Source organism: Phascolarctos cinereus, unplaced genomic scaffold (assembly GCF_003287225.1).
Source record: "Phascolarctos cinereus isolate Bilbo 61053 unplaced genomic scaffold, phaCin_HiC Scaffold_726;HRSCAF=1367, whole genome shotgun sequence".
Classification (NCBI taxonomy): Eukaryota; Metazoa; Chordata; class Mammalia; order Diprotodontia; family Phascolarctidae; genus Phascolarctos; species Phascolarctos cinereus.
Window position 1 is genome coordinate 118492936 of NW_027556098.1, and position 17790 is coordinate 118510725.

General features: G+C 35.4%; 1 protein-coding gene across 2 annotated transcripts in view; it reads right to left on the minus strand.

Moving 5' to 3' along the window:
• Positions 1-426: 426 nt before the first annotated feature.
• Positions 427-17790, minus strand: part of ZNF148 (zinc finger protein 148) — a 134048-nt gene continuing 116684 nt past the window's right edge. For both annotated transcript variants that reach the window (XM_020986006.2, XM_020986005.2), the window contains 2 exons: positions 7073-7191; positions 427-6822 (listed from right to left, as the gene is read on the minus strand). In XM_020986006.2, the coding sequence (XP_020841665.1) occupies positions 5224-6822; positions 7073-7191 (1718 nt within the window). In that variant the 3' untranslated portion in view covers positions 427-5223. The remainder of the gene's footprint in view (positions 6823-7072; positions 7192-17790) is intronic.

A 17790-nucleotide genomic window follows, 5' to 3' on the forward strand; every position in this document is an offset into this window, starting at 1 on the left:
AAGTTTCAAGCAATTATGAGCCCACTCTATCATTTCGGTCATAAACTAAAACCCAATTCATTCAGTTTTATACAAAATCATCTATATTATGTACATTCTTAGTTACCAATGGGAAATCAAATTTTACAATGATAATGAAAGGGTAAGAAAATGGCATAAGTTAATACTGTATATCCACTGAAATAACCTATTACCCTACCAGTTTTCATGATAGGGCTTCTTTTATTAGCTGAAATACAAAGAAGGCATATGGATCTCAGGAAAATAACACTATATTCAGAAAATTCACTGTATTTTACTATCTATTTACCAAGGGTTTCCATCACACACAATTTATTCTGTACAATTTTTATAAACTAATTTCTTCCTTTTCAAAATCATCAGGTTTCCAGATTAAATTCAGCACTACACAGTATGCCCTTGAAATAATATGAGGTTACCTGCTTTATTTGGATACCAAGTTCCCTTCCAGACAGCATTAAAATAAAGACAAGTAAGACTACACAGATAAAATCCAGTATAATTCAAATCCAACAATGAAAAAGTTCCCCCGTATTGTTGCAAAATTCTTTCTACTGAAATGCTCTGCCACAATAATAAAAAGCATACATTACATATAAAAGATACCAGTGTACTAAAAGTGACAGAAGTGGACTAGCAAATCCTTCAAAGCACATATTATATAAATGACTAGCATTTAAAAACATTTCTCCTATAAAATGTAGGTCATATACATTTATAAACTGGTGGTTTTATTTCTAAAGCAGTGACATCTGTGTTCAAATAGTTATGCTGCTCTGTACAGTATAATATCTACTCAATTCAAGCTATGATAGGTTTGTCTTTTTGTATTTAAGTTGAATAAGTTCATCTCATCAGCTGAGAACTCAAACTTGAAAAATAAGTATCTAAAAATCAATGTACAAATTTCAGATTTTTGTAACCATTTATGAAACATCAAGAGACCTACTCTTTTTATAATGGGGCTTAAGTCACCTCAGAACCTATGGACTTGAATCTAAAACGAAAAACAAAAATAAACAAACAAAAAACACCTCCCAAAAGCAAATCACAAGAATAGGTAGGAAGCAGTACAGAAGCAGAAAGATATACCCCTTCCTTCACTGTGATGGCTACTAAGTTTTGCGATCTTCCTCCATCTTGCAGAAGAGTGGTAAGGCCATTCAATGCTTACTGAAAGTGAGTACAGATGAAGTCAGATTTAAGTCTGTCTCCTCTGCGACTGAAATTATGCTGTGTAAACAATGTTATGCTCCAACAGGAGGACAATGGAATTTATTTATTAAAAACTGATTAAAGATTAGTCATCATTAACTGAAATAAGAATAATTATGAACTCCAAAAACAGTTTTTAGAACTATTCTGATGCTACTTGTAAAGTTAGCACTGCTATGGATTATTGCTTACATACAGTACAACATCATATGCCTTCTAACATAAAGCAGTACTGTGATTTGTTTGTACATATTTACAGATTTTTAAAAACAAGCTGTAAAAACATTACATACTTTCAGACAATACAAATTAGCACATTGGTACTCACTTTAAACAAATGGAATGCATAACATTAATAAACATCATAAAGGAAGACTCACATAAAAGTCCTTGATTGTCAAGACACATTTATATATAAACTCTAACTGTGCAGAATTAAAGATTCAATCATAGGTACATCCTTAATTGATAAACCATATTTACAGCACGGTATTGCATAAAAAAATAAAATAACGTTTATAGGGTTTTACCTTTCCATCCATTGGATTACAGAAAGCAACAAACACAACTAAGAAATGTTTGTCTGCTTCAGTTTCTTTCCTACCAAAAGTTAAGTGAAAAAGGGAAACATAAGGTTTTTATTTGCAGTGTATAGCAAAAGGAACAGGAAAATTCTTTCCCTGAAATAAAGCAAATTGAAACTGAAAAAGTTTAAATTAAACTGGAGATCTCAAAAACATTTTCCATTGACCGTAATGGTGCTTCCTCAGGAAATGCTCTGTGAAAAGGCGAATTCTAGCTATATGCCTAAGAAACATGGACTATAGTAACATAAGTTGCCCGGCTTCTAGTGAACAGCCCTTTTAAAATCCAAATGAAGAAAATCAGAAGTTTTATTAGGTCAATCTAACATCTCAAAAGTTCTCTCCTCTAGTCTAATGAAAATAAAAATATCCCTAGGACAAGGTGCTTTCTGCCTCTCAAATAGTTAGGATCTTCCTGCCTCCTGAGAATCTTGACAAATACTCAAGAGTATTATTTCCAGCAGTAATGTATTAATATACCCAGTAGACATTTTGCATATAGATACCCGAAGATTCATAACAGTCACTCAAATACTCCAAAACCAAACGAATGTCTATGCGTTGTAGAGAATTTTAGGCAAAATTAACTCATTATAAGCTATTTAACAGTTACTGCTTTGTCTAAGGTGAAATGCTGACCTGATTCTCATCTTCAAAGGTATAGTGCTAGATATAGCAGAAGTGCAAAAGTATATCTCAGGGCTAATCAAACAAAAGCATAAACATATAGGAGCACATTTGTATACACAATTTGTCTACAGGGAAGGCTGAAAGGAAACAGGAGCTTCAAAAGACAATCCCAAACCCTTGACATTCTAGCCCAGGGCACGGCATGAAGCTTCCATTCTACCTATGCACTGATATTTGCCAAATAATTTTGTGAACAAAAGGGACAAAACCCAAAGAACAGATAAAATTATGGTGACAATACAAGGTAACTTTTGATTTGGGCTCCATACTTAAACTAAGACAGCAAAAGACTAAATACTTAAAGGGTTAGTCAACAATTTATAGTATAACCTCTTAGGGAAAGCTTGTATCTGGATTTAAAGAACTATGGCTATTTTAAAAACAGGAATGCAACAACTTAAGTTTTACTTGCATAATATACTTATCTATGAAAGGCTTCCTCTAAGCTTACTATAATTGCTCAGTGGTTTTGAGTTATATTCATAGAAGTATTCTGGTAAAAGCCATGATGTTGAAAAAGAAAATACCCCCCTCCCCAAACTAATGCTGTACCTTAGTATTAAACCAGGCATTCAGCTGAAGAAAAATTTCAGTCCAGATGAAAAAAATTCTGACCAAGGCTACAAATCCCTACCCTTATCAAAAAGTGCTGTGGAATATTTAATGTCCATCCAGAATGGACACAGCCCCAAGTTTTTAAGATCTCATCTAAAAGAAGTCTTCTTACAACCATGTGACACTTAACACACCCAGTTTAAGATGATGAATGGCTGAGCTGATAATGGCAGGACTGAATCTCTGCTTCTAAAGAGTCTAGTTCTTTCCAAAATTTGGCAGGGAAAAAAAACTGCCAAATGGAAATATAGAAAATTTCAAAGTTAGAGTACTGAATAAAGTGTGGAGGAAATCACATTAAAAATATTTGGTAGAATCCTTTGAACTTATGGTCCTTATTTTAAAATACCAATATGTTTAACACAAATATGAAATGTAGTAAATGCGAATATTGCTCGCTACCTTTCCATATGAGAATAGCTAAAAGCTAACCAAAAAAAAAGTTAAATCATTTATGCAGGAAACAATATGTCAAGTGCACAAATTTGTAGGGCCACTAAAGTTTAGGTTGGGAAAGCCATGTTATAAAGAAGTGTCAGATTCCAAGGTTACTACTGGTGCTTATATTGGTGTGTACATTAGTTCGAGAAAGATGGAGAATTTTAGCAAGCAAACCAAAAAGTTGGAGGAAAAAAGTTTGGAAAGGGACGCCAGAATTAAATAATCACTGAAGTTATACAACGCAAAAAATTAAAAACTATCCAACATGTTACTCAAATCATGCCTTTTCAGAAAAAAAAAAGATTCATGGTGTGAGGATAAAGTCTGTAGTTTATTTATGTTTTGAAATGCAACAAAATGCTTCCGATACTCAACTAGGCTGAAAATGAAACTGTAGTTACTAGGATTAGTAAACACTTTTGGTTTGTAAAACTATAATGAACAGTGTTCATCAAGAAGTTGCTGAAGGTAAAATACGCAATTAAAATGCCCAGTTCTTTAGCTTCTCTGTATACTGTTTAATTATCTGCTCTACCAAGAATCTAGAAAGGGAAAAATTAAACCAGTTTTTACAAATCCGGAGACATCCCAATTTCCTTTTATTGCCAAAAATTAAAACTGTTATTTATGAGATGATTAAGACACAACCATATCAAACCTAAAAATCTAAAATTTTTACTTTGAGAAATCAAAAATATCAAATAGATTCTAAGTGCTCTATGTTAAGTGAAAGTGTATATGTAAAGTAAAATACAATTAAGCTTCAAAACTTGGAATATACAGTCTGTGAAAGCATTATGTTCTTGGGAATGTAATCTACAGAATACTTTGACTAAAACCTCAAAACCTTGATACCTGCACATGAAAAAAAAAATCATAAAAAATATCTAGGTACAACTGTACAAAGAAACTGACACCAATATGCATACTTCAGTCTGGAAGTAAATGCTTCAGCAGTTGTGTATTTTGGTAAATGTGTTGAAAGTATGCATATTTTTAAGTAATTAGGCTTTTAAATAGTGGAGTCTTAGACTATCAGATTTTTATTACTATTTCCCCTTCAGAAAACACAGCTCAATATAATGCAAAATGAAAATCAAGGGTATATGGCATATTGTTCTTTTTTTTTTTAAGATGGAAGATTTCTTTTTTCCTATAGAATACATTAATTTTAAGCCATAATCTCTTGACATTTAAACTTTTAAGTTCACTCTGTCTGCAAAGTATATTAAGATTCCCTGCTGAAGTGCAATGTCTATGCTGAAAAACTTATAAACAGTATGCGTAAATTTCACACAATTACTCATTTCCCAAGAATGTACAATGATATCAGGAAACAATTGTGCGAAAGTCTTATTTTTGTTGCTGTTGTTTTGTTTTCTTTTTTAAACTTGGTGTAGGTAGAATAGCAAGTTTCTGGTCTAAAATAAGTAATACATTGCTTCTATAAAGGTGGCAACATGTAAGGCAGTTCAATGAATGATGACTAACCAAAAAGGAAAAAAAATTCAGTTATTGGATTATCTTGCTATTCATATCAGCTTACTTTTGTTATAACACATTGCTCTTAAGTCTGTACAGCACTCCATCTTTTACAGAGCAAACCCACTCTTGATTAATCTGTTCTAAAGTGCCAATATTATTTACATTTTTTTAATTAGCCAAAAGTCTGGCCAGTTGTGGCATCAGGTGAAGATGTCATCCCAGCTCTATTATCATTTACATTCACCAAAGGAAATTCTGGGAATTCAGCACTTGTCCCTGGTCCCCGTAGGTTCACTTGTCCATTGGCAGTGCTAAATTGGGAAGCCATTCCAGCTCTTGTTCCATGGTATTGAGGTCGGAAGGGCTGTTCAAAGGAGCTCATTTGGTAAGCTTGGTGGACAGGCTGTGCCTCAGCCTTCTTCTGAGAAGTCACTTGATCCAAAAAGTCTTGTGTTGATGTAGCAGAAGCATGGTTTGCCTCATCACCTGAAAAGGGAAATGAATGCTGGGAATCACCAACTATTAGTCCAAAGTGAGACTTGTCTGGAGTTGTTCTTAGTGGAGAATTCATTCCTGATCGAAAGCTATTGATGGGCATGGCTGCGTAGACTTGCTTGTCTATGGAAGAAAATGCTGGCTGACTTGCAAGGGTCTGGTTATCAGTCACAAAGTTAAGGCTCGGGTTGTTCAAATAGGCATCGTTTTGGCTAGTTCTGTCCAAAGCCTGTTGTAGAAATTTCGAATATTCCTGCAACATACTGGCTTTATCTGATGAGGATGCTTGGGAGCTTGTTCCAACGCTCTCTGGCTGGGTGACCTCAGGTACTTCTGAAGAATTAATCGATATGCTAGATGTCACCTCAGTGTCGGCCACATTGAATGATATCTCATGCTGTCCATTAGCTTTGTGGGAATAATGGTCTAACAAAGTCTGCAGTACCTCATCTGGAATAACATTTTTGTCATGATTACTCTTAATCTCCACATTTAGTGCCTGTGAATCCAATATGGATGCTGTGGTGCTTTCATCAATGACACTTGCCACAGCTGCTTGCGTTACAGATGGTTGGGAGGCTATGGTACCCACATTCAGTGCATACTCTCTACTGTTATTACTACTTGCTTGCAGGTATCTCTTTTTCTTCAAAAACTGCATTGCATCATCATAATTAGTGCTACTATGGACAGGTTTGCTGGGCCCCTCTTGTAAGGTATCAACCTGGTCAATGTCAGGATTGCCTTCTGAGTCTAGTAAGGCTTGTTTATCCACAAGGTCAAAGGCATACTTTGAAACTTTACTATCTTCATATGTGGATAAAGGTGAAATTGTTTGACTTTGCTCTAGTGGCTGTTTTAGACTTCTTTTACTGTTAACTTTTTTGAGAACCAACTTAGGTGGGTGTATTTCTCCTGAAGCAGCATCATCTAAATGTGACCCTCCAACTGAAGAATGGGGCATTTCAACAGCATATTCTGCCACCATATATTCATCTTTTACTTTAGTGCTTGAGGAATAGAGAGGCAAATAATCATTCTTATCTTTTTTCTGGTCACACTTGTCCATCATATTGTCTTTGTCCATCCCAGATTTTTTCTCTGTTTTCTGCCTTTTCTTTTTTGGCAGTGAGCTGTCTTTTGGAGGTGTAGAAAAGCCAGAATCATCCTCAGATGTCAAAAGGGCACCCTTAGTGGTGTTCCTGTTTGGTTTCTTGTCACGGTTTTCATGGCACATACGTTTATGTTTTAATACACGGTCTGTCCGGGAAAAATACTGTTGAGTTGGATGGGTGGTGATGATTTTTTTTGAAAGGGAAAAAAAAAAGAAAAAAGTCTAAATAAGTATAATAGCTTACTTAGGTAAATATAAGAATATAAGTAATTACCTCCTAAACATTTTATTTTTCTATTGCAGACCCAATTATAATCGCCATTCAAATTGTTTTCATGCATGATTAATTACATTTTTTAATTTATTAATTTAACTATTTAGGAGAGAAAATAATTTCAAACTAGTATCTTACCTGTAAACAGTATTCACACTGGTATGGTTTTTCTCCACTATGTGTTCTCTTATGCCTTTCCATGTGATATTTCTGTATGAATCTCATACCACATTCATCACAGCGAAATGGTTTCTCACCTAATAAATCATGACAAGAAAGTTTAAAATAAAACACGGTCACATAATGGACTCTCCACATCAATCTTTAAATTCACTAACTTAGGAAGATAATCTTTTTTGTTTTTAAATGGAAAAAAAATTCTTTTCTATAAACTTCATTCATATAAATTGGAGTGTAACCTATGGTTCAGGAACTTTTTTTGTTTTTGTTTTGTTTTTTGGCAACTGGGGTTAAGTGACTTGCCCAGGGTCACACAGCTAGCAAGTGTCAAGTGTTTGGTCTGAGGCTATATTTGAACTAAGGTCCTCCTGAGTTCAGGGCCGGTGCTCTATCCACTGCACCACCTCGCTGCCCCATGAATTTGTTTTAAAAAACATTCTGATAATCACATTTCTAAGTAAGTGATTTCCTTTGCAATCCTATGCATTTTGTTTCATATGCTTAAAAACCTTATTCTGAGAGGGATTTTATAGGCTTCACTAGATGGCCAAAGTGGTCCATGACACAAAAAAAAGGTTAAAAACCTTTAATAAATGCAGGCTCACTCTGTTTTATAAGAAATTATAAGACTGACGTACATTTTTTCCAACTACAGTTGGAAAGACAAAATTGGAAGTATGCCACATTTAGTTTCCTTGACTTACTGATTATGAATGTGCATGTACAGGCATACTTTCTTCATAAACCACACTAGTGACTGCTGGTATAACAAATTTCTTTTTGAAAACACTGAACGGATAAACTAATTTGACCTGTCAACAATTATATTTTTTTAATTAAGATTTTAAAAATATGAATTTCTTAAAATGTTTCTAATATTCCTTATTTTCAACTGTGCTTCTCAATCTGAAAGTGAAAAGCCAGAATGTTTTTAATCCATTGATTAAAATGAACTTCGGAGAAAAAGCTTAAATTCCAGAGTACATTTCACTAAGACATATCTATAATAAAATTTCCTTTCGTTGCCTCAAACTAGTACCTTCCTTGTATTTAACTAATATTTCTTGTAGTAAACTGAAAATACTTGGTCAGAAAATGAACTTTTATTTCCTAAGGATATATCTGCTACAAGATTGTTATGGAGGTTAATTTTTACTTTTAAGTGCACAACCTAAGTAAAAAGCAGAGTATGACAACAGCAGTTTACTCCAACACTCATGTCACGGAACTTAATTCTCTTTTATTCAATAAACACATTATTTACTAAACAAACTGTTCTTATCATAGCACTGTCAAGCCTTTGTCATAGGAAAGAAGATGTCTAAAACTCAGTCCTTGACTTAAAAAAGCTCAAAATACGGTGGGAGGGGCTAGACAACACAGAAAAGAACAAATGGTAGCAATAGTTGACATTTATATAGCACTTTAAGTTTTGCTCTATATGTTATTATTCTACTTGATCCTCATAACAGCCCTCTGAAGTAGAAGTTACCTGCTCATGGTCATCTAATTAGTAAGTGTCAGAGGGTAAATTTGAGGCCAAGCCTTTATTTACTCCAAATCTAAAACTCCTGCCAATTAAATTAATTATGCTTCCTCTTTAATAATAAAGGCAGTAAATGACATATGTTAAAGAACTGCAATGAGAGAAATTACTGTGGGCTGATAGTTAGGAAATCCTTCACGGAGTCACTCAGTCAGTCAGTCAGTAAACATTCATTAAGGATCTACTATGTGCTGGGTACTGTTCTAAATGCTGAAGACACAAAGGCAAAAGGCAGTCCCTGCCCTTGAGGAGTCAAAAATCGAGTATGTACAAACAAGCTATATATGGGATAAACAGGAAATAATCAATAGAAGAAGGTATTGGAATTCAGAGGGATTGAGGAAGGCTTTCTGTAGAAAGTGGAATTTTAGCTGGGACCTGAAGGAAGCCAGGGAAGTCAGGCGATGGAGAAGAGCAGGGAAAACATTCCAAGCATAAGAGACAGCCAGTGAAAATGCCTAGAGTAAGGAGACAGAGTATCTTGTTCTTCTGACAAATAAGCAGAATGGTCTTGAAAAAGATGAAGATGAAGGAACAGATCAGTTTTATTGGGATGATCCATGGAATGTGATAAGATGGTAGGAAATTAATTTTTGAAGGTTGGTTGAATTCAGATTGCAGAGACCTTTGAATACCAAAATAAGGAGTTTAGACTTTATCTCGTATAATGGGCCATGAGTATTATACAGTCACAGAATCTTAAAGAGGTGGAAGAGATCTTAAAGGTTACCTAATCTGACTCTTGTTCAAAATACTTAACCCAAGATCATCACAGAATCACTGATTCATCTTCCCCTCAACACTGGCTCATTAGTTGAAATTACCTTATTTCTAATAAATGGCAGACAATTAGCCTGGTAAATATGTTTAGGATGTACTGTAGGCTACTTAGGAGACAACTGCAAAAATCCAGGTGGGAGGAAACAGATCCTTGTACTAGGACAGTGGGAGTAGTGAAGTAGAATGATCCCAGAGAAGAGGGGACACTGAGACAGCAAAGTCTTAGAGAAACAAGTAGGAAAAGCTGTAGAGCAGAAGTTAGCACTGAAAATAATATTTCTTCCTATTCAACTGCAAGGATGATTGACTACACTGCTTTAATAAGACTACTGAGGTTATTAAAGCAGCAAAGTCAATCAATCAACAAGCATTTATTAAATTCCTACTATAAGCTAGGACCTTTGGAAACAAAGATAAAAACAAAATAGTCCCTGCTCTGAAGGATCTTACATTTGCTATATAGTCATCTATTAAAAGTGAGACAAAGGTTATTCTAGGACAGTTTCCTAGAACTTTCTGGCTATATCCTTTAAATGTAAAAAGTTTTGTGAACCCTCCTAATAGTAGTCAATATTAGTTAGTAACCCACAGAAGGTTACTGTGATTTTGACAATGTTTTAAAATTAATTTCTATATTTTATTCATCACAACAGCACCTACCTACATTTAAAAAACAATATATTACATATTCTATCTACAGAAGATATTTTTGCTCATGGATTCAGGAACCCTTTTTGCAAAAGTTCACAGCTCTCCAGAGGTCCAAAAGCCCACAACATGGGAGTAACTGTCCTATGGAGTTAATAAGAAATGGTAAAAAATAATTAAATATACATATTATGGGGGTAGTGATCATCAACTATTTTGACTATTTCCACAATGACGTTTCTTTTCATTTGTACGAGTACTCAAGAATTGGCTTTATAACATTATAACCACTAAGAACTGACAATGCCCTCCTACTTTTACTGCTGAACTGCCTCCATTACCTCACTATCCATTACCTCTAATCACCTGAGAGTTTTGGCTTCTGAATCCACCACTAAATGCTTTTTCTTTTTTTTTTTTAATTTAAATTTATTTATTTGTAGTTTTCAACATTCATTTCCACAAGTTTTTGAGTTCCAAATTTTCAATCCGTCTCACCCTCCCCCCATCCCAAGATGGCATGCATTCTGAATATCCCTTCCCCTAGTCTGTCCTCTTCTTTTCTCTCCCCCTTCTCTTAGCCCCTTCCCCTTCTATTTTCCTGTAGGGCAGGATAGACTTCTGTACCCCATTTCCTGTATTTCTTATTTCCTGATAGCATATGAAAACTCTTTTTTTAAACATATGTTTTTAAAACATTAGGTTTCAAATTTTCTCTCTTCCTCCCTCCCCACCCACCCTCATTGAAAAGGCAAGCAACTCAATATAGGTTGTACATGTGCAGTTATGAAAAACTAACTCTATTTCCCTTAATCCTATTCTGCCCTCCTATTTATTCTATTCTTTCTTTTGACCCTGTTCCTCCTCAGAAGTATTTACTTCTGATTACACCCTTTCCAATCTGCCCTCCTCTCTATCATCCCCTGCTCTCTTGTCCCCTTCTCCCCCTATTTTCTTGTAAGACAAACTTCCATACCCAATTGAATGTGTATGTTATTCCCTCCTAAAGCCAAATCCTATGAGAATAAGATTTACTCATTCCCTCTCACCTTCCCCTGCTTCCCCTCCACTGTAAGAGACTTTTCTTTTCTGTTTTTTTTTGTGAGATAATTTACCCCATTCTACCTCTCCCTTTCTTCTCTCTGAGTATAATCCTCCTCATCCCTTAATTTTATTCTCCAGATATGACCCCTTAATCTTCAACTCACCCTGTGCCTCTATCTATCTATCTATCTATCTATCTATCTATCTATCTATCTATCTACATACATATAATTTTTTCCTCCAACTACCCTAATACTGACAAAGGTCTCATGAGTTATAAATATCATCTTTCCATGCAGGAATGTAAACAGTTCAATCTTAATAAGTCTCTTATGATTTCTCTTTCCTGTTTACCTCTTCATGTTCCACTTGAGTCCTGTATTTGAAAGTCAAATTTTCTATTCAGCTCTGGTCTTTTCATCAGGAATGCTTGAAAGTCCTCTATTTCACTGAATGACCATTTTTTCCCCTGAAGGATTATACTCAGTTTTGCTGGGTAGGTGATTCTTGGTTGTAATCCTATCTCCTTTGCCCTCCAGAATATTATATTCCATGCCCTGCGGTCCTTTAATGTAGAAGCTGCTAAATCTTGTGTTATCCTGATTGTGTTTCCACAGTACTTGAATTGTTTCCTTCTGGCAGCTTGTAAATTTTTCTCCTTGACCTGGGAACTCTGGAATTTGGCTATTATATTCCTAGGAGTTTTCCTTTGGGGATCTCTTTCAGGAGGAGATCTGTGGATTCTTTCAATTTCTATTTTGCCCTCTGGTTCTACTATATCAGGGCAGTTTTCCTTGATAATTTCTTGAAAGATGATGTCTAGGCTCTTTTTTTGATCATGGCTTTCAGATAGTCCAATAATTTTTAAATTCTCTCTCCTGGATCTATTTTCCAGGTCAGTTGTTTTTCCAATGAGATATTTCACATTGTTTTCTAATTTTTCATTCTTTTGGATTTGTTTTACAGTGTCTTGATTTCTCATAAAGTCACTAGCTTCCAATTGCTCTATTCTAATTTTTAAGGAAGTATTTTCTTCAGTAGTCTTTTGGACTTCCTTTTCCATTTGGCCAATTTTTCTTTTTAGGGCATTTTTCTCCTCATTGGCTTTTTGGACCTCTTTTGCCATTTGGGTTAGGCTATTTTTTAAGGTGTTATTTTCTTCAGTATTTTTTTGGGTCTCCTTTAGCAAGCTGTTGACTTGTTTTTCATGATTTTCTTGCATCGCTCTCATTTCTCTTTCCAGTTTTTCCTCTGCTTCCTTTACTTGCTTCTCAAAATCCCTTTTGAGCTCTTCCAAGGCCTGGGACTGATTCATATTTTTCTTGGAGGCTTTGGATGTAGGAGCTTTGACTTTGTTGTCTTCTTCTGGTTGTATATTTTGATCTTCTTTGTCACCAAAGTAAGATAATATAGTCTGACTCTTTTTGCGAGGTTTGCTCATGATCCTGGCCAATTACTTGAGTTTTAAACTCTTTGTTAAGGTAAGAGTCTGCTTCCAATGTGGAGAATGTACTGTCCCAGCTGTTTTCAGAGATACTTGTAGGTACCTTCTAAGTAGTGTTTGGCATCCGTGGATTGAGGAGTCTGGAAACCTCCACAGCTGCCCAGAGATTCAGTCCTCTGAGGCCAGCTCCAGGTTCGCTGAGGCCTGCGCGCACGCTGCGCTGCATTCCACTCCCAGCCCGGCGCGATACACCTTTCTGATCAATCATCCAGGTTGTCTTGGGCTGGAAATTTGTTTCACTCTGTCTTTTTGTGGGTTCTGCTGCTTCAGAATTTGTTTAGAGCCATTTTTTATGAGTATTTGGAGGGGTTTGGGGGAGAGCTCAAGCAAGTCACTGCTTTCACTCCGCCATCTTGGCTCCACCCTCCATTAAATTTTTTCAAAGGTTGCCAGTGATCTCCTAATTGAGAAATCCAATGGCCTTTTCTCAGCTTTCAATACTGAGAACCACCTCCTTCTGCAGACTTTTTGCTCCCTTAGCTCATGATGTCCAGGTTCTTGTACTATCTCACTCATTTTCTGTCCTTGGTTCACTATTCTCTTTTCTCAGTTCAACCCTCAAAGCTCTGCTCTTGGTTGTCACTTCTCTCTAAAATTCTTCCTTAGTAACCTCATTTGATCCTGTCGGTTTCTGTATCATCTATATTGAGATGACTCCCAAATCTATATATTAAAACTTAATCTCTACCTTGAATTCCTAATTTTACATCACCAATTGCTAGATGAACACTATCTCAAAATCAATATATTAAAAAAGGAATTCATTATCTTCCCCTCTAACACTTTATATTTCTTTTAAGAGCATCATCATTCTTCTAGTCACCTCAAGGCATGAGAATTCTACCTCCACATCTCATGCCTACTTCCTCTCCACTTGTACATCTATCAGCTCTGGTTCAGACTATTCTAAATGTCTGTTAGAATATATGTGATTTTTCCCACCTCCCACATTTCTCCCTTTCCTTCTTCTCCCTCTCTCCCCTCTCAAAATGTCTTGTAATAATTTATCTATATCCTCATTGAATGCATGCTTCAAGGAGAAAGGGCTGTCTTGCACATTCACTGAACTGGAACTGAACTGAAATTTACCTGACTTGCCACCCAACCACCGCATTTTACAGCTGAGGAGACTAAAGCACAGAAAAGGGAAGTTACTTATAGAAGGTCATACAATTTTATCTAATTTCTCTAAAAAAGGGTTCTTCACTTATTTTGTGTCAAGGATCTCTTTAGCAGACTGGTGAAACCAATGGATCTCCACAAAATAATGTTCTTAAATGCATAAAAAAATACACAGGATTATAAAGGAAATCAATGATATTAAAATATAGTTATCCAAATTTTTTTCAAAAAAAAAAAAAAAAACAAACCCCAAGCTCAACAGACCTCAAGTTAAGAATACCTGCTCTAAAAGTTTCCTTTTACCCCTTACTAATAACCCCTGTTCCTTTCTCATCTCCTCTAACACTGGCCCTCCCTCCCAATAATGCCCCCACTGTGGAGTTCAAAAGGCAGGTCTCCCTAGCCAAGGTTCATCCATCCTTATTTAATACAATATCAGTATAACAAATTCACATGTACATCTTATAATTCTGCCTAAACAAAATGAAGTTATACCACATGGGCAATGGTGAGGCACTTCTCCACAGATCTGATCAGCTTTATTGTCCCTATGTAAAAAGTTTAAAAAAAAAAAGTCAAGCCCTTACCTCTCTCTAATAGTACAATATTTCATGTAAGAAATTATGAGTAGAAGCCTATATAAGAATGGGGGCAAGGGGTAGGGAGAGTAGATCTACTATAAATATGGTAGATAAGAGAAGTACTAACTAGACATAAAATCCTGGATTAATGTGAGAGAAAAGTCTGAGTAGAACACTGAAACAAATGGTAGTTCTAAGTTACTTCAGACATTATTAAATATGATAATACTACTCTCACAAAAAAGAAAAAAACAATCTTGGGAGCTTTGAAAGTGAAATGGACTTTAATGAAATAACTAAGTAAATTGGCAAAATAAATTTCTAAAACTTAAGTGGCTTACATGCTTTTAGAATCCCATGAAAATAAATCTTTTTCAAAAATAAACACTAGTTACAGAGCTGGCCTCTACAAAGCCCTAATTCTAAAGATGAAAACTAATCCAGAAATAATCAGTATATCAAAGAGCAATAAGCACTACTACATAGGTGTTAGTTAAATACTTCTAGTATAGTTGTAAACTACAAGACATGACAAAATACAGTTTACCTCCAACTTACATCTAGGTTCCAATAAAAATGAGGAAATTAATTATTCTCAAGTCCAGGCTTACAGATATACTAAAATGAAGTGGTGGATGACTGTGATCTCAGTTACCAGAATAAAGGTCACAAAGTGAATGCACTTAAAACAAGGACCAACATTTCACAGTGGAAAAAAAAGCTGTAATTAACACATTATCATTAAAAAATGAAACAAGAAATTAGGAAAATAAATGTATTAATCTTATATTTAATAAAATTTTGGTTATAATTGCAACTATATGTTAATTCTTAGAATGACCAAAGAACGAAACAAGTCAAAGTGTTAATGTTTTGAGGTATAACTGTTTTGACAAAAGTATGATAGCTTTATGTTGGACTCATCAAGTTATTTCAGGACTTTATTAATTTTCCTAAGGGCCTCCCTTATTTCTTTCATGTTCAAATCATTCTTTTTTTTTAGGGCCTATAGACAAGGACAATCAGTAAAGAGTAACCACTGTTAGGTGTGAAACAATATTTAAGTGGGGTTTTATTTTATAAGTGGTGAGTTAATTTTTATGTTTAATCATAAGGAGGAGTATGGCATGGTCAATATGCTGCCCTCAGAGTAATGAAGATCTGAGTCTGAATTGTGCCCGAGAGACTCATTAGCTATTTGACCTGGACAAATTACATGACCGCTCCATGCCTCAGTTTCCTCATCTGTAAAATTAGGGAGTTGGATTTGATGACTTCCAAGGTCCCTTGTGGCTCCAAATCTGTGATTCTACAATCTTCTAGGTAAATCATCAGTAGTCACCAACTGCTCCAGTTCTGCTAGAAATCTTTCTAAGATTTTGAGTTGAAGAACAGTTGCTGATCTGCCATGAAAGAGTGAGTTTCCTTACTAAGAGTCCCCAGCATGAATGAAATCACAAATCTGAACCAAAACAAAACGCAACCTCATAAGTACAGTATCTTGAATAATAAAATAACAATAGCTAACAAAGACCCTCTATATACCATTTGCTTGTAGTTACTGATGATAGTAGAAGTACTCAAAAGGATCTGTGAATCCATGCCTGCCGATCCTGTGAGCCTCTTCTCTTTCCATAAATATGACAACAGTTGTCCAACCCATACACTAGAGACCTTATTATTCACTTTATCTTGACATCAAGAAATCACTAAAGGAGCATGCACTTTTATCCAACGGTTATCTCTTGTTTTTGCTACATGACTAACGCATCTTCTTTCATTTGTACCTTTCTTTGGTATCCTTAAAGATACTGCTATTCCTTCCTAATTCTTTATTTGTAAAGTGTTACAACCTGCATGCGTTCACCATATGTCTCTCTACTGCCATTTCAATTCTTTGAGCACCATGACTCTCAGTCATACAATTCTGGAAGAATTGTAAGCCTTTGTTTCTAAGAAAAGCATGAGGTTATTAAAAGAACTTTTCAATTTACCAAATGCAATCCAGTCTGGCTCCACCTCACTGCCCACTTACAGTGTCTATCCTGGATATATTACTCATAGCTCTCTGGGCTGCCTCCTCAACTGCATATCATACTCTGGATAAGAGACATGTATGTATGTATGTGTATACACATGTATATTCATGTATATACATGTACATATGTATGGAAGGGTGGGGCAGGAGAGAGTAAGAGTACACTTAGTTTTTCTCCATGTTGATAATCAGGTCAAATTCTTTGGAGTGATTTTAGATCTCTCATTTCGGAGAGATGTATGTGTATATATTGTCATTAAAATTTCATATAGATAAGAAAGCAGGTAAATAGGTTGGTAGTTATTGATGTTCTTTCAGTCACCTTTTTTGGGCAATAAGGTCAGAGATTTTTTCCACATTTTTGGTGTCTTCCCCTCTAATACCTTGAGAATTTATCCCTCAGTGCCCTCAAAACTGGGTTGCCTGAATCAGCATGGACTTTCTCTGACTCATCCGATAACTGCTATTGACTCCTGACTCTATCTATTCTCTGTCTAATCTAGCTATTTTTCCCCTGTTTATTTTCCTCAATGTCATTTCTACTTCCTCTATAAAAAGATACAGCATTTTGATGTTGGAGTTCAAATATGGTAACTCAACTGCTCTTGAATAAGTTTGGCTGAAAAATCTTTACAGAAATCTTTCTCATCTTTCATCTGTTCATAGTTCTAGTTTTATTCTTCAAACAAATGTTGTGGAGATGATTTTACTTATTTAGGCCTCTCTACAAGTTTTCTTTAAATGTTTTTTCCCTCTACTGCTCCTCACTGTCTTAGGGGACAATACTAGTTATACTCTTCCATCCTTCTGTGTACAGTTTTTACAAGTGTGTTTGAATGGATGCATTTAAAATATCTAATACATGCTAGGTACTGTGCTAAGAGCTTTACGAGTATTATCTCATTTGATCCTTACAACAACCCTGAGGAGGCCTACCTCCTACTATTATTATCCCTACTTTACAGTTGAGGAAACTGAGGCAAATGGAGGTTAAATGGCTTGCCCAGGGTCAAACAGTTATTCTGAGGCCACATCTGAACTCAGGTCTTCCCGATTCTAAGCCCAGTGCTCTCTAAACCTACTTGCCTCTATTTTAAATCAGCATTACCCTTAGCCGCCATCATTCTCTACCCAGCAAATAGGTCAACTGTTTGCTGAGTAATGTAATTTTTAATCTCTTTGGTGTGAATGTCTTTTTCTCCAATCACTGCTCTCATTTTTAGGCTGGAGTTGTTTTAATTCATTTTTCCCCCATAGCTTTGAACTAATTTTGATCTTTGCCTTAACAAGTTGATGGTTTGACTGTACACAGTTGATTCAAGAACAACTAAAATTCAGTAACCAGTTGTTTATCATTTTAAAAAAGTTTTGATTTTTAATTGTTATTTTGTGCATACTATGTCTATCTAGTGC